The following is an 18291-nucleotide window of genomic DNA, read 5'->3' as shown; positions in this document are numbered from 1 at the left end:
AAGATGCAACTCCACCAGGTATGTTTTTGATGAAGAAACAACATTCTAGCGTTAATCAGAAAATAGCTTATGGGCCCTTTAAATAGCCTACCTAATACCTAGTAACTAATGAAAACTATATGACACAGTGCTTCTCGTGCTCAGGGTTTGAGGACATTGGCTGGGACATCTGCACTCACTGCTTTGCTGCTGGCCACGTATGTGTCGTACTGCTACAGCGCACCAAAGGTGGGTCCACACACAAAGTACTTAAACAAATACTGCACGCTCAGTACTATAACTACTACAACATCACTAACCCAAATACTGCATACTCCTACAACTACTTCAACATGAGTAACCCAAATACTGCACACTCCTACAGCTACTACAACATGAGTAGCCCAAATTTTGCAGGCTCCTACAACTAAAACAATAGGAGTAACCAAGTACTGCACACTCCTACACCTACTACAACAGCAATGCCTGTCTGCTGAGACCACAAACATCAGGGTTGGGGTGGGTTTTTAAAGTGCCCTTTGCAGAAAAAACACCCCAAAGTATGATGTTTTCACCCCCATGCTTCACAGTGGGTATGGTGTTCTTTGGATGCAACACAGCATTCTTTCTCTTCCAAACACAACAAGTTTTTACCAAAAAGTTCAATTTTGGTTTCATCTGACCATATGACATTCTCTCAATTCTCTTGTGGATCATCCAAATACTCTCTAGCAAACTTCAGACGGGTCTGGACATCTAGTGGCTTAAGCAGGAGGACACATCTGGGACTGTAGGATTTGAGTCCCCCGTCGTCGTAGTGTGTTAGCCTTTCTTACTTTGGTCCCAGCTCTCACATTTTTGTGGTATTTTTTCCCTAATTCCAGTTCATAGAAGTTACTCATTTTTTTTCCTATATATTTTTATTTTTTTAAATAGGGTTAGAGTACATGTCAATCCATGCACCAGGGATCAATCCATGTGCCCTGGGTCCAGCGCTGCTCCCTACTGACATCCCTATGCCTCTTCCTTAGCTATTGTTAGCTTTCTTTTTTAGTGTAAGGATAGTTTGTGCACTGGGGCGGTTTGCAGCAGAATGTGAAGCAGCTGGGATGAAAATCAGCTCCTCCAAATCCGAGGCCATGGTTCTTGACCGGAAAAAGGTGGCTTGCCCTCTCCAAGTGGGTGGAGAGTCCTGTCGCAAGTGGAGGAGTTCAAGTATCTCAGGGTCTTGTTCGTGAGTGAAGGAAAGACAGGATTAGATTGACAGGAGGATCTGTGCAGCGTCTGAAGTGATGCAGTCACTGTATCGGTCTGGTGTGGTAAAGAAGGAACTGAATCGAAAGGCAAAGCTCTCGATTTACCAGTAAATCTACGTTCCTACACTCACCTATGGTCATGAACTTTGGGTAATGACCAAAAGAACAAGATCGTGGATACAAGCGGTCAAAATGAGTTTCCTCCGTAGGGTGGCTAGGCGCTCCCTTAGAGATAGCGTGAGGAGCTCAGTTACACGGGAGTTCAGAACAGAGCCGTGGCTCCTCCATGAGGAGCCAGCTGAGGTGGCTCGGGCATCTGTTCAAAATGCCTCCTGGACGCCTCCCTGGAGAGGTGTTCCAGGCACGTCCCAGCGGGAGGAGGCCCCGGGGAAAACCAACTGCTGGAGGGACTATGTCTCACGGCTGGCCTGGGAACACCTTGGGATCCTCCCAGAAGAGCTGGAGGAAGTGTATGTGGAGACGAAAGTCTGTGCCTACCTGCTGAAACTGCTGCCTCCACAACCCAGTCCCAGATGAAGTGTGAGAAAATGGATGAATAGTTTATGGGTTGTTTTTTTAATTAGGGTAGGGGCAGCGGTGTACTGGCAGCTCCTACAGCTCTGTATAAGGTTGGCCTACCCAGCGCACAGTCCTTATTTTAAGTTGGCCAATTTACTATGGTCTTTTTCCTTTGTTACTTTGTTTTTTTGTTTTTCTGGGCATGGGGTTTGTTAAGGGTTTTTTTTTTTTTCCAACAGCTTAAAAAAACGCTTTAAGAACCAGAAGTTAACCAGTAAAAAACAGCGTTGAACCCTTATCCTTGTTTCCTGTGTCCTTATTAAATATGTTTTGGTTCACCTTTGGATCATAACAAGAACACATACAATTTTTTTTTCATTCTCAGTATGTGGACAAGCCATGCCTCCTGTCAATGCTCAGAATCTCCAGAATTCACTGACTGAGCTGCAGAGGCTGCACTAGCACTGATTGATGATTGGCTGCGAGTGCTGGGGTTTAGGTAGTGACGATTCAGGTCATAGAGTTGTTTTAGATTCAAACCTCTCTGCAGGTCATTCACTAGATCCCTCCGCGTGGTTCTGGAATTTTTGCTCACTGTTTGAGATTTTGACCCCATGGGGTGAGCTCTTGCGTGGAGCCCCAGATCGAGGGAGATTATCAGTGGTCTTGTATGTCTTCCATTTTCTAATAATTGCTCCCACAGTTGATTTCTTCACACCAAGTTGCTTACCTACTGCAGATTCAGTCTTTCCAGCCTGGTGCAGATCTACAATTTAATTTCTGCTGTCCTTTGACAGCTCTTTGGCCCTGGCCACAGTGGAGTTTGGAATCTGACTGTCTGAGGTTATGGACAGATGTCCTTTATACTGATAACGAGTGCCATTACAGGTCTATAAGACCCAGAAATCTTGCTTGTTTGTAGGTGACCAAATTTCAAACCTCAGAACCTCCAGAATTCACTCACTGAGCTGCAGAGGCTGCACTAGCACTGATTAATGATTGGCTGCAAATGCTGTGGTTTAGGTAGTGATGATTCAGATCATAGAGAATTGTTTTAGATTCAGACCAACTTGATTTCAGCATTGAAACTGGCAACCTAAATGAGAGACTCCTGTGAGGCTCAATCTACTTTCTGATAGGAGAACCAAAACACCAAAGTAAAACTTGTCCAGTGTTTTTGTAATCAAGAAGAAATCTGCATTAGAGTTATTATCAGCAAAAGCTATACTTGATTTGAACATGTTTACCTTGTATTAAGGAACACAGACGGGTCATGTGTATGGAATTCAAAATCAAAATCTTACATACAGTTCCTTTAAAACATAATGTCAGAGATAATATTGTCTTTTGTCCACAGAACTTCCAGAGGAGGAACTGGACTCCACAGGCCATGCTCTACCTTAAAGGCACCCGTACGTCACTCTCCCTGCTCAACACAAAGCTCCAGTGGCCCATTAACTCACACAAACATTTAAATAAGACATATTGTGCTTGTGTCTGCTCTAAAGTGATCATCTATGACACCCATGGCTCATTATGTTATAATCTGCACATTTTAAATTGCACTATTCATCTAAAATGACTTAATCAAAGAAACAAGTCAGCTGACTTCCGCTTTAGAAAACTGTGGAGCTCAGTGGGAGCTGATGTTGACTTAAACTTGACCACAACAAAGAGATGATGGATAACTGCAGATCACACTAACAAACAAAGTACAGAATTGTGGGTATGTACCGGCGGTGAAAGGGGCGCCATCTTGAAAATAAAGGATTAAAGATTGCTTAAAAATGTATGGATCACTCCAATTATAACAAGAGGAACAACTATAACATGGTTAAAATGTCTGAAAAGGTGATTTTGAATAATAGGTCTGCCTTAACATTCTTATGGGACAGTTATTTAGGTAAATAATTCTTCTGTGGGGAGTGAAATGAGTTTATCCATGGTGTCTTATTATCTGTTAACCCTGTAGTTTAAACCTGTTCTGAAATGTGTGGGATTCTCTACCAAAATTAACTTTGACATGCACATGATATCACTCTGCCCACAACCACATATAAAATAGAGCTGCTAAACTGGGCAGACCTGGATGACTAAAGTGGAGAGTGGCGGGGTGGGAGGGTGGGGTTGGGAGGTAGAAAGAACCACATAATTGATCTAACAGGGATCTACACTTCAAACTCCGCCTCTGCAGCCAGGGGTTTGTAATCAGAAACACCTGGTTATAATCATGGCTGTCTTTCATAATGTCACATAGTACTTGAAATTGCGGAGGCCACCCGTAAAACACCATGTACACAGTTTAGTAGCAAAAAAAACTGTGGATGTAGTTCCACTTTAATGTTGTTTCATGATTTTTGGTCCGATCTCAAATGCATGTTGTGTGTTTCTACAGAGGGGCGTCGCTTTGTGTCTGAGGACCATAAAGAAGGAGACGTCTACGACACACTACATTTAGGTGAGATATTTTACTCTCAATCCCAAGAACACAAACTACAGTATGTGTTCTTGGGCTAATCAGTAGAGCTTACTGACCTTTGGCTCTTTTATGTGATTCAAATCTGACCAAAGCCAGTGTGAGAACAAATTTTAAAAAACTAATCACAGAGATATAACCAAGGTTAAGATTTGTTTAAATTGTGAATAATTAGTAATGCTCGGAATGCATGAGGTAAGTGAGGAATAACTCTGGACCACTCCAAACCTTTTAAAATGAACTACTGTTTTTCATGTTTTTAAGACAGTAAAAATCAGGTATAGCATGTTTAAAAGTTGTTGGTGAGGCACAAGATCTTTGTGACTCCAGCAAACTAAGTGTTTTTGATAGTATATATGCATGTACAGAGGCTTGCAAAAGTATTCATCCCTCTGGAACTTTTTCAAATTTTCTCAAGTCACAACCACAAATTTAAATATTTTTTGATTTCCATTTTATGTCAACAAGTAACACAAAATGGTACATAAGTGGGAAGTAGAAAGAAAATTATACATAATTTCCAGACTTAAAAAAAACAACAAAAAACTGAAAAGTGCAGGGTGCAAAAGTATTCAATACTTTGTGGAACCGCCTTTTGCTGCAGTTACAGCTGCAAGTCTTTTGGAGTATGTCTCCACCAGCTTTGCACATCTACAGACTGAAATTTTTGCCCATTCTTTCTGGCAAAACAGTTCAAGCTCTGTCAGATTTGATGGAGACTGTTTGTGAACTGCAGTTTTCAGATCTTGCCACAGATTCTCAATTGGATTTAGGTCCAGGCTTTGACTGGGCCATTCAAACACATGAATATGTTTTGCTTTAGACTATTCCATTGTCGCTTCGGTTTTATGTTTATGATCGTTATGATCGTCCTGCTGGAAGGTAAACCTCTGCCCCAGTCTCACGTCTTCTGCAGACTCCAACAGGTTTTCTTCCAAGATTGTCCTGTATTTAGCTCCATCCATCTTCCCATCAACTCTGACCAGCTTCCGTGTTCCAGCTGAAGAAATGCACCCCCACAGCATCATGCTGCCACCACTGGGTTTGACTGTGGGGATGGTGTGTTCAGAGTGATGTGCAGAGTTAGTTTATCTCCACGCGTAGTGTTTTGCTTTTAGACCAAAAAGTTTGATTTTGGTCTCATCAGAGCAGAGGACCTTCTGCCACATGTTTGCTGTGTCCTCCAAATGACTTCTAGTGAACTGTAAACCAGACGTTTTATGGATGGTTTTCAACAATGGCTTCTTCTTTCCACTCTTCCATAAAGATCAGATCTGTGTAATGCACGACTAATAGTTGTCCTGTGAACAGATTCCCTCACCTGAGCTGTGGATCTCTGCAGTTCTTCCAGGGTCACCATGGGCCTCCTGGCTGCATCTCTGATGAGTGCTTTTGTTCGTTCTGTAAGTTTTGGTGGACGGCCATGTCTGGGTAGATTTGCAGTTGTGCCATACTCTTTCCATTTCCGGATGATGGATTGAACAGTGCTCCTTGAGATGTTCAACGCTTGGGATTTTTTTAGATCCGAGCCCCGCTTTAAACTTCACCACAACCTTTTCTCTGACTTGTTTGGTGTGCTCGTTTGACTTCATTTTGTGATTTGCTCCACAACACTCTCTCATCCTCCTGAGGCGTCCTCATATGTGGACAACACATTTTGGGTTGTCTAGGCCACAACACAAATTTTTAGAAGAGCAATAACAGCAACAAGAACAGCAACAATGCAAATATATTATATATATTCATTTTTAACAGTCTAGAATGTTTAGAATATTTTATTTAAAATTATTTTATTTTTCTTTCTGCTCCTGTCAGCAGCTCTTCACATGAGACACATTGTTCCAAGAGGCACAATTGTTTCTTATTTTGTTTTTACATTCAGGACAAATGTTGCTGTGTTCAGGGTCTTAATAAATAGTTTTTGCAAATCATTATTCAAATGTTTTATCAAAATGATTAAAATGTCCACATATGAGGACATTTGATTTATATAATTTTTGCTCAAAAACTATATAATGTAAAAAGATAATTCTTTGTATTTAGACTCATCAGGTTCCAGTCAGCCCAAATAACAAAGAGAAATGAATAAAGCATGTCATGCAAGAGCTCGGGACTTAGGAGAATATCAAACTTGTGTGGCTTCACAGCACAGCTGCATTTTTACAGAGACAAGATTACACACAGGTGGACTCTTTTTAGTCATTAGGTCAACATTCAATCTTTCCAAAATCATCAGGCAACTTCTAAAAGCAACTGGTTGCATTCAAGAAAAAGGGAGCTGAAAACTTTTGCACACTGCACTTTTAAGTTTTTTTTATTTTTTTTTAAATTGGAAATCTTGTTAAATATTTCCTTCCACTTCACACTTGCGTTCCATTTTGTGTTGCTCATTCACATAGAATGCTAAAAAAAAAAATGTATTTAAATTTGTGATTGTGACAATATCTGAAAAAGTTCCAGAGGCATGAATACTTTTGCAAGCCACTGTAATTGAAAATATGAAAGATAAACAAGTTTATACCACACTGTGGAACATCCATGGCAAAGATGTCTGTGTAGACCCTCAGTCGTCCAGGTCTGATCCATAGCAAAGAACAAAGTTAAATCTGTCAACTGGACAAATCTTGTAGGAGTGAAGACGTTTTGCTGCTCATCCAAGTCACTTCTTCAGTTCTGGTCAGATTGCTGGTGGCCACTGCCTTAAATCTATCTGAGGGGAGGGGCTAACTACACTGAAACTGTAAACACCTATAGTCTCTTGTTAAGGGCTGAATAGGGTAGCTGAAGCTGAAACTGAGACAATAGCTGAAGTCCTGGTTTCGGATAAATGAAAGAAAATGGATAATAATAATAATAATAATAATAATAATAATAATAATAATAATAATAATAATAATAATAATAATAATAATAATAATAATAATAATAATAATAATAATAATAATAATAATAATAATAAAAGTAGTACCTGTGATAGAGCATAAACAGTGATCCTTTGAGACACTTATCCAAACCTCTGTCTTGACTGACATATTGTCTTTCTCCACCCCGATGCTGCTCAGAAACTCGCAGTCAGAATACAGAAAACCTGAGTGTGGACGAAGCCACCAGCCTCTTGCTCAACTTCCTGCAGCAGACCCGCGGAGGAAGTAAGCCTACTACCACCCTGCCCCACTACCCTACAACCCCCATCCCTCCATACACACATTCCATCTATCCCCTGCTCAATCTCCTGCAGCAGTCCAACCAAGGAGGTGAGTCTAAACACCACCCTACTGCACTCTCTTACCCCTTGAATCTACCCCACTACCCTACCCCTTCATACACACAACCAGCCTCCTGGAGCCAGCCCGCCAAGGACGTAAGTCTAACCACCACCCTACCCCACTCTCCTACCCTGCCCTTTCATACACACTACCAGCCATGTGCAACAGGCGCACCGAGGTGAGTCTAAGCCCACACTTCCCTACTACGATAACACTCCACCCTATCCCACCATCCTACCCACTACCATACATTTACATACACACACTCCATGAGCCTCCTGCAGCAGGCCTGCCAAGGAGGTGAGATATTCTTCCACCTTACTCTACAACAATACTCCACCACCCTACCCCACCACCATACCACTCCATCAGTCTCCAACTCAACCTTCTGCAGCAGGCCCACCACCTTACCACTCTATCCCTCCACCCCATCCCACTATCCTACTCCCCCTAAAAACACACACATACCACTGCAGCAGGTCCACCAAGAGATGAGCCTAACCAACCAGCACCCTACTCTACACCACCCTACCCCACTATCCTACCCTTCCATACACACATGCCACCAACCTCTTATAGCAGGCCTGCCAAGGAGGTCAGCCTACCCTACCCCACTACCTTACCCCCACCATCATACCCTACCCCTGCACCCCAACCCTCAGCTCTCTCCTTCGATACTACTCCTCCTAAACACGCACACAAACTACTGCAGCAGGCCCATCAAAGAAGTGATCCACATTACCGTCCTCTGTACCTCGCCAAACTACCCCATTATCTTACCGCTCCATACACACATTCTACTACCGGCAGATTCTCATTTGCTGTTTTCTAAAGTTGAAAAAAGTTTTCAACCCTTCATGTATTACCCAAGGTCTGCATTTTTTTAACAATCACAAGTAAATATGGAGCAGTAAGCAGAGATAGGGGATAGGTGAAAAGTTAAGACTCGAATATGCATGAATCAATCAAATACAACTCTGAGTAAGTCAGTGATGAGGACAGACTCTTAACATGTTTAAGTCTATTTCACTCAATAAGTCCCTTCTAACTCCCTGTTTATCTTGTTTGTCCTCTGTGTGCAGTGGAGGACATACCCGCTGAGGTCTACCTGCAGGAGCTCCCACTTTGGAAGAGACAGTACTTCTGACTGACCCTACCCCTTGCCCTACCCTTTTCACTCTGTAAATAGGACTGCAGCCTGGATGTCATTTATGCATTTTAATAAAGACTTCAAATTCATATCATTCTTGTCTGTTTTGTCCAATTAAGCAGTGATCGGGAAATGGTGTTACATAGACTGAAAATAAATTACAGGACAAAACCAACAATGGCATTAAAAAAACTTGTAAAGAATAGAGGTTAACCACAGAATAGCACCAAGGCCTGCACCAGATCTTTATCTGGATATATAGTATGTTCAGAAGTACCTAGTCAGGTGATTAGTGCATGCTTTTACTTTGACTACATTAAAGTAACTGAGCCTTAACTGTAGCCTGCACTCTTACTGATGTAATTGTACTACAATCACACTTGAACCTGGATTGCCTGTGCCTGCAGAGTGACAACATCTACAAGTTTTTTTTCTCATTCTCAGTATATGAACAGGCCATCATTCATGTGAAAGCTCAGAACCTCTAGAATTCATTCACTGAATTGCTGAGTTTGCACTAGCACTGATTAATGAATGGCTGCAGGTGCTGTGGTTTAGGTAGTGTGGACAATGTACAAATGTAATACATTGCTTACATTCCTACAAAGGTGCAAAACATTCTGTTTCCAATGCAGCAGTGGCCATATAATCACATTAAGGGAAGATAACAGCTATGATCTGGTCATTCTGGTTATCTGTTTGGTTATCTGTAGCCCCTCTCATCTCAGTAATCTGTAAACCCACTCAGTGAGGGGTATAAAACACTCACCTTGTTCGACTTTGCTTTAAATTTCTTATGTGCAACCCTCACTCTGTAGCCCACACTCTGGGAGTAGTATAAAACACTGATAAAATCTCACCTGTTAGACTCTGCACTAGACTCTGCTTCAGACATCGCTCAGGTCACTACTCACTTAACTCTGCTTTGAATTTTGCTGGACGCTGCTTTTAACCCGACTGTATTGCTGCAACCGACAATAAAGATCTACAGAATGATCCCAGTGCCTCTGTGCCTGTTCTTCATGCAGCAGAACAGAAACCGTCAGTAGTAATGATTCAGATCAGAGAGTCCTTTTAGGTTTAAACCAACCGGATTTCAGTATTGAAACTGGCAACCCAAATGAGAGACTCCTGTGAGGGTCAGTTTGGATGATCATCTTTAGAACCAAATTATAACAAACAATATGGCCAACCCTTTGTAATTAAGAATAAGTAAGCATTTAAATTGTTAGCTGTATTTATTTTGAACATGTTTACCTCACATCTTGACAGAGATAGGTCATGATTATCTAATTTAAAATCCAAATCTTACTGTGCCTTTAACAATTGCTAAGCTCACTTTTTGTTAAACATGGACTTCCTGGAGGAGCTCACTACCACATGATGTCACATGTTCAGATCTCACAAAAGAGATGGCTAACTATATTCTAAACTAAACTACATTAACTATATTAGGCCTAATTACGTTTTGAAGGTATATTATTATATTAAAAATGGTTTCTATGGCTATGCTGAACAGCTGAGATTTGGAACACCCTTGGCAACAACCGTAGCGATATGGTGATATCCTTATAAAGGAAATTGTTACCCGAAACCTGTAATCTGGGTTTATCAGATCACATCAATTCACCAAGTTTAAGTTAAACCCTGTCTGCAAAAGAAAAAACAAAAAAACTGTCAGACTGTCAGGTGTGTCCATCACGGTCACATGGGGTGTGGTGGACAGAACAGAGGTCTGTGTCCTGCTTCTGGTCTGCTTGGATATAAGTGGTGGTCTCTCAGGGTATGTTGGGTGGAGTTGAGGTAATAGTCAATACCGTCACTCTCCATGCTGTTAGGTAAAGATGATGGTCAGTTGCTTGCCTCTGTTCGGCTGAGTGGAGGTGAGGTGCTGGTTACTTGCCAGCCTCTCCATGCTGTTGGGTAGAGGTGGTGGACGTGGTTGTCAGTTTCTGGCCTCTGTGCTCTTGAGGGGAGGTGGTGGAAGTATTGATCAGTTGCCTGCCTCTCTGTGCTTTTGGGTGGAGGTGAAGTGATGATCAATTGCCTGCCTCGCTGTACTGTTGGGTGGAGGTGAAGTGGTGGTCAGTTGCCTCCCTCTCCGTGCTGTTGGGTGGAGGGGAAGTGGTCGTCAGTTGCCTGCCTCTCCATGCTGTTGGGTGGAGGTGAGGTGGTGGTCAGCTGCCTGCCTTTCTGTGCTGTTGGGTGGAGGTGAGGTGGTGGTCAGTTGCCTGCCTCTCCGTGCTGCTTCTTCTTACCGTCAGACAGGACGAAGGAAGCCTTGATGTTTATGCGGTCCCTCTCTGCCTCCAGGTCTTCGTCATAGGGCTCCTCCTCCTCTTCGTCACTGTGGTGGGGAGTGGAGTGAAGGGAGGCGGAGGGGGAGGGGGGCACAGAGTAGGGCCTTGGGTACTGGAAGCCCTCTGACTGCAAACACAACACAAATGCTGAGCTACCACAGGGCTGCAACCATAGACTACAATAGAACTGTACTGAGTGATGTCACTAGCGTACAGGTGCAACCAAAGGAAGCCCGTACTTCTGGTTTAGCAGGGGGCAGGCACTTAGGAGCGTCATTCAAACCATTTGCTATCATTAGCAGTAGAGACTTTGGGGAAAGAAGTCACCTAATTGGTCTGTTATTAATGTTGATGTCTTGATTTAAGGACAATAGCTAAACAAAAAACACAGGATCTTGTAAAGTGAGTTAATATGAACATTTTAAGACCAAAATCACCATTGGAATGCAGTGGCTACTGGGTTAACTATGTCCATTTACATATACAGTCTATGCCTGGAATCTGCATGGTGGGACTGTGGTCTGTGGTCTCTCACCTGCAGAGAAGACATGGGGTCCACTTTGAACTGGTCTGGGAAAGCTCTGTTGAGGGCCATGTGCCGGGCATGGACGTAAAACTGAAGACACAAGCACCTCTCATCATACAACATATACAGAGGCCACAACGCAAAATGAAACATTAACAACACAAAATATAATCAGTAAAGGTTGATACAATCTGTTTGTGTCGTTTTAGAACTTGATGAATTAATAATAAATTCCAAATAAATTCCCAAATTTTTCTCAACACAATGGATTTCAGCTCTGCGAAGACACCTGTTGAGGACTGACCCAGGAATCTTCAGTCCAACAGCTTGGACAGGCACGCTGAGCAATTGAACTGGGAGTAAACCAGGACTAAACCAGGAGGACAAAACTGTAATAAACCAGGAAGACTAACCCTAGTTTAAAACAGGACTAAAGCCTGGTGTACACTGCCTGATCTTTTTTTCATTTTATAAGATTGTTAGCTGTCACACTGCACAACGTAAGGAATTTAAATGGTAAGACAGCTCACATGTTCACTGTACTATGATCAGTTGTGGCTATGACCAAAGTTTGTCTGTGTTTATCTGTATGGTTGTCTCTGTAATTGTACCAGTTAGCAGAGGCTGTTACTTTAATCAAGGTGAGCCCGGCTTAAAGCAGGACCCAGGCAGGTACTCTTAGGAATGGAACTGGGACTAACCCAGGATTATTAAACCAAGCCTAAACCAGTAGGACTAATCCAGGTGGGCTAACCCAAGCCTAAATCAGGAGGAAAAAGGGGACACTAAAAAGGACTAAAGCAGAACTGACCCGGCCCAGGTATCTCCAGTCCAGCAGCTCAGAGAGGCGCTCGGTGCGGTTGCGTTGGATGATGCGTTGGCGCCGTGACTGTTGACAAAAGCTGAACATGAACTGGGTCAGCTGGTTACAGGAGTCATCTGCAGAGCGGAATCTGCGATCCACAATGTAGATCCCTGCAAAGACATGGGCAAGGGATGGGCCAAAGACACAGGCGAGGGACGGGTCAAATGCAGAGGACAAATTTCCCCACAGGGACAGTTATGTGAACCTTAAATGCTCTCAGTCTGCTGGTGTGTCAGGTTAAGGGACTCCTTAAATTATTAGATACAGTTGAAACCAGAAGTTTACATACATAAAAAGACACAAATGCTTTTTTTCCCTCATTGTGACATGAAATCAGACAAAACCTGTTTTAGGGCAGTTAGGATCATCAAAATTATTTATATTTGCAAAATGTCAAAATAATGAGAGAATGATTTTTTTAGACAATTTTTCATTACTTTTTTCAAAGTCAGAAGTTTACATAGAGTACTACTATGCATTTAAATAATTTGGGAAATAACGCAGATGATGATGTCATGTCTTTGGAAGTTTCTGGTGGTTTATTCAGTTGGTTAGAGACACACTGGATGGATGTATTTGAGGCACACCTGAAACACACTGTTTTTTTGTTTTTTTTATGTAACATCATCAAGTCAAAAGAAATCAGCCAAGATATCAAGAGAATTGGGTGCAATTTCCAGATGCCTGAAGGTGCCATGACTTACTGTGCTGGCATAGACTGAAAGGCCACTCTGCCCAGAAGAAGCCATTACTCAAAAAGAAACATAAAAAAGACAGATTACAGTTTTCAAATGCACACAACCTTAATTTGTGGAGGCATATCATGTGCTCTGACCAAACAAACTGAACTGTTTGACCTTAATGAGCATTGTTACATTTGGAAGAAAAAGGGGGAAGCTTGCAAGCCAAAGAACACCATCCCAACTGTGACATATCAATCAATCAATCAACGTTTATTTATAGAGCACTTTACAACACTCAAGGTGACCAAAGTGCTTTTCAGTTAAATCAAAAGCAAGTTAAAATCATACTAAAACAGTAAAATAGGAGAATAAAATACAATAAAATACATTAATACAACAAAATATAAATAATGATAATGTGTCACAACATTACTAGGTGTTGAAAGCCAGTCTGAATAAATATTTTTTAAGCCTGGATTTAAAAAGACCGAAGTCAGTAATGGTGCGCACATCAGGAGGCAGTTTGTTCCAGAGTTTGGACCCAGCCACAGAGAAGATCACCCCAGTGTTTGGATTTAGTTTTCGGAACTTCCAAAAGGAGTTGATCAGATGACCTCAAGGCCCGGTTTGAATTTCGGATCATCAACAGTTCAGCCAGGTAGGGCGGGGCAAGGCCATTAAGAACTTTAAAAACAAAAAGTAAAATTTTAAAATCAACTCTAAAAGAAACAGGAAGCCAATGGAGCGAATAAAGGACTGGGGTGATGTGTTGGCGTCTGGATGTGTTGGTTAAAAATCATGCTGCAGCATTCTGCACAAGTTGGAGGCGACTCAGGGACGACTGAGAGACACCAAAATAAAATGAGTTACAATAATCTATTCTAGAGCTACTAAAAGCATGAATCGTTTTCTCAAGATCATTGCAATTTAAAAATGGCTTAACTTTTGTTAAAAGACGCAGTTGAAAAAAGCTTGCTCTTACCACATTGTCAATTTGTTTGTCAAATTTAAAAGCGTTGTCAAGAATGACCCCGAGATTTTTTAGCAGTTGGTCTGAGCCTTGAGGTCAGTGAGCCAAGATTTAAGGGGGCAGAATCACCAAACAAAATATATTCTGTTTTTTCTTCATTTAAGTGAAGAAAATTTTGTTCTAGTCACAACTTGATATCTGCTATACAATCAAATAATGATTCAAGCGCGTCATGTTTACTTGACATTACAGGTAGATAAATCTGAATATCATCTGCGTAGCAGTGGAACACAAGCTTGTACTTGGCTATAATTGACCCCAGGGGCAGCATATAGAGTGAAAACAGGACAGGCCCAAGAAAGGAACCCTGGGGTACTCCACAAAACAGGGAAGCAGTAGAAGATGATAGTTCACCTATCTGTACTGAAAAGGTCCTTTTGGTCAGGTACGAGGTGAACCACTCAAGTGCTGCACCGAAAATGCCAACATGATGGTTTAGCCGGGACAGAAGGACCGAATGGTCCACTGTATCAAAAGCAGCTGTTAGATCTAGCAGCACTAATACAACAGGACATTTAGCATCAACAAAAAGGGCAATGTCATTGTGAACATTCAGCAGTGCAGACTCCGTGCTGTGGCGTGATCTGAACCTGGACTGGAATTTCTCTAGAATAGAGTTTTCCTCTAAAAATGACTGTAATTGTATAAAAACTATTTTTTCAAGAATTTTTGAAATGAAAGACAAGTTAGAAACAGGTCTAAAATTAGATAAAACTGAAGGATCAAAATGAGTTTTTTTAAGAAGAGGTCTAACTATGGCATGTTTAAAAGCATTTGGGACACACCCTGAACTAAGACAAATGTTGATTAAAACAAAGAGGGAAGGCCCAACAGTGATGAACACCTTCTTTAGCAATTTGGTTGGTACAAGGTCCAAAGGACAGTTTGTTGTGCTCATATGTTTGACTACATCAGTGAGGAATGAAAATAAGACTGGTTCAAAATGGTCAAACACAGCAGAATGAGCGGCAACAATAGGTACGTCTAAGCTAATGCTGCAGCTAGTTAGCTGTCGAACAGACACCACTTTAACAAAAAAGCAAAGGAAATCTTCACAAGTGGAAACTGAGGCGTCAGTCAAAGGAAAAGTGCCTGGATTCACTACAGAATCAATTGTACTGAACAGCACTTGGGGAGAATGATATAATATCAGACAAATATTGGGACTTAGCCTCTTTCACAGCTCTCTGATAATGAGCAAGATTGTCCCTCAGTATGCCCAGAGAAACATGTAGATTATCCTTTTTCCACCGTCGTTCTGCCTGTCTGCAACGCTGCCTAAGAGCACGGGTAGTGTCATTTAACCAGGGATCGGTCCTTGGCTTGATGGACATGTGCTTAAAAGGAGCAATAGTGTCTAGGATCCCAGAACATGTTTTATAAAAAGATGAAAGGAGGGTGTCTGGGCATTCAGGTACAGCACATTCCTGGGTAAAAAACTTTGAGTCTATAAAAGCAGCAGTAAACTCCTCAGCTGTAGAGGACGTGATGATACGACGGCAGGAGGCTGGAGCAGGAGGCTTGCTGACTGGAGTTGGAGCCAGAAAATTGAAAATAATGGGCAGATGATCTGAGAGGACAGTCTCAGATATTTCAACGAGGGAAACAGAAAGCCCATGAGAAAGAATCAGGTCCACAGACTGAATTAAATCAAAAGATGTCAGAAGGCGTCTGAAGACAAGTATATGTTCATATTTAGGGACCACGTCAGCTAAAAATTCAGAAAAGTCCCAAATAAAGTCTTTATTATATTTAGGTGGACGGTAGATTACTGCACATAAAACAGGATGAGCAAGCTCTATTGTAAACAACTGCATTTCAAAAGAAGAGTAATTGTTAAAATGTAAAAACTTGCATTTAAAATTGTCCTTGAAGACTGCTGCGACTCTGCCCCCACGGCCAGACGCTCAAGGTGAGCTGAAGAAAGAGCACCGAGGGGGGAGGAGCTCCGTGAACACGCTGTTGTTACCTGGTTTAGTCCAGGTTTCCGTCAACAACAGAAAATCCAGGAAATTAGTTAAAAAGAAATCATTCAGGATAAAAGTTTTATTTGCGAGCGACCTGGTATTAATCAGGGCAGCACGTATTGTAATGTGGTCAGTTTGCTGAGGCCGACAAGGGACCAGGCGAAGATTTTCCCTCACGGAGCCCCGTTTCCAGATTCTGACACGTCACTGGCTCAGCTGTGGATAGCCGGTGTCCGGGACAGCTGAGCGGAGCCAGCGTGACTTCGAGGAATGCCGCACAACATAGCCGTTGAACTCCAAAGGAAGCTCCGCGGGGGAACAAGGATGACAATCCGAGGACCAGGACAGGTAGGCTCTCAATCTGACAAGAACCCCGCTTCTTTTTCTGCGTCTTCTGTGGCGACTTTTGCGCGGCAACAGCGCAGGTAGACGCCACAGGTAGTGGGGTATGGACGCCAGGAGTGGTGGTAGCGTCTTTGACTGTCCACTAAAGCCATGGACATATGAGGTTGGCAGCATCATGTTGTGAGGTTGGTTTGCTGAAGGAGGGACTGGCACACTTCACAAAAATAGATGGCATCATGAGGAATGAACATTATGTGGAAATACTGAAGCAACAGCTCAAGACATCAGCCAGGAAGTTAAAGCTTGGGCACAAACGGGTCTTCCAAATGGACAATCACCCGACGCATACTGCCAAATTGGTTGCAAATTTGCTTAAGGATAACAAAGTTTATGTTTTAGAGTGGCCATCACAAAGCCCTGATCTCAGTCCTATTGAAATTTATGGGCTGCTCTGAAAAGGCATGTGTGAGCAAGGCGGCCTACAAACTTGGCTCAGTTACACCAGTTCTGTGAGGAGGAAATGGCCAAAGTTCCTGCCAGGCATTGTGAAAAGTTTGTGGAAGGATATCTAAACTATTACTATATTTGATCCAAGCCATACAGTTTAAGCCATAACCCTTTAAGGACTGAGCATGCTATGGGCCAGTATAGCTCACCTAGACTTTTATTCTTTTTTTAGCCCTAAAAATCATGTTTAAGGAAGTATCAGAATTTAGTGCATTTTTTCACACAACTACCTCTATTTTACACATCCATTCATATTTTTTCTTTTATGTATTGAATAAATGACTGAGAAAATCCTGCAGCACCCACGCTCTCATTCGTCACCTTCGAGGGACAACAGAGGCAGATTACTGTAATGATGGTAAAATATTTCAATAGTCCCATGCCTCAGCTTTGAGACGCCGTTTGAATTTAAACGAGAGCACGACTGGTTAGTCGTTACGCTAATGGAAAGTCCACAACCGCGCTCTATTGGCGATGATAGCATCCGATGCTATAGGGTTAAAGGCAACTGTAACAAATACCAAGCTACCAAATAAAAAGTAATTTAAAAATTGTTCAAAATAATCCTTGTCTCATTATTCTGGCATTTAGCAAATAGAAATAATTTTGGTAATTTCAATTGACCTAAAACAGTAAAAGTTTAGTCTGATTTCATGCCAGACAGTGAGAAAAAAGCGTATGTGTCTTGATATATAGTGTATGTAAAGTTTTGGTTTCAACTGTATATTATACACACATGGACAAAATTGTTGTTTTTTGTCAGTTAATGAAAGAAAAACTCACAATGGTCACAGAAATAACTTTAATATGACAAAAGTAATAATAAATAAAAATTCTATGAAATTTAACCATTAAAAGTCAGACATTGCTTTTCAATCATGCTTCAACAGAATTATTAAACAAAAAAGAAATTCATGAAACAGGCCTGGACACAAATGATGGTACCCTTAACTTAATATTTTGTTCCACAACCTTTTGAGGCAATCACTGCAATCAAACGATTCCTGTAACTGTCATTGAGACTTCTGCACCTCTCAGCAGGTATTCTGGCCCACTCCTCATGAGCAAACTGCTCCAGTTGGCTCAGGTTTGAATGTGCCTTTTCCAGATGGCATGTTTCAGCTCCTTCCAAAGATGCTCAATAGGATTTAGGTCAGGGCACATAGAGTCCACTTTAGAATAGTCCAATGTTTTCCTCTTAGCCATTCTTGGATGTTTTTATCTGTGTGTTTTGGATCATTGTCCTGTTGTAAGACCCATGACCTGTGACTGAGACCAAGCTTTCTGACACTGTCCAGCACATTTCTCTCTAGAATCCCTTGATAGTCTTGAGATTTCATTGTACCCTGCACAGATTCAAGACACCCTGTGCCAGATGCAGCAAAGCAGCCCCAGAACATAACAGAGCCTCCTCCATGTTTC

At 41.9% G+C, this 18291-nt stretch overlaps 2 protein-coding genes across 2 annotated transcripts in view; one reads left to right on the top strand and one right to left on the bottom strand.

Annotated features, from left to right (window-relative positions):
- The first annotated feature begins 3 nt into the window (after positions 1–3).
- On the top strand, positions 4–8655 carry spx (spexin hormone). The gene is made up of 6 exons (XM_033989174.2): positions 4–18; positions 145–228; positions 3112–3166; positions 4150–4212; positions 7293–7379; positions 8579–8655. Exons 1-6 carry the CDS (start codon positions 4–6, stop codon positions 8641–8643), a joined length of 369 nt encoding a protein of 122 aa, XP_033845065.1. The 3' UTR covers positions 8644–8655.
- Positions 8656–8700: 45 nt separating this feature from the next.
- The window catches only part of gys2 (glycogen synthase 2), a 60205-nt gene continuing 50614 nt past the window's right edge, over positions 8701–18291 (bottom strand). The window contains exons 14-16 of the mRNA XM_033989997.2: positions 12284–12447; positions 11482–11562; positions 8701–11073 (exon numbers count right to left, since the gene is read on the bottom strand). Of these exons, the coding sequence (XP_033845888.1) occupies positions 10870–11073; positions 11482–11562; positions 12284–12447 (449 nt within the window). The 3' untranslated portion in view covers positions 8701–10869. The remainder of the gene's footprint in view (positions 11074–11481; positions 11563–12283; positions 12448–18291) is intronic.

Source organism: Periophthalmus magnuspinnatus, chromosome 23 (assembly GCF_009829125.3).
Source record: "Periophthalmus magnuspinnatus isolate fPerMag1 chromosome 23, fPerMag1.2.pri, whole genome shotgun sequence".
Taxonomy (NCBI): Eukaryota; Metazoa; Chordata; class Actinopteri; order Gobiiformes; family Gobiidae; genus Periophthalmus; species Periophthalmus magnuspinnatus.
This window is presented reverse-complemented; position numbering and strand designations above follow the sequence as displayed.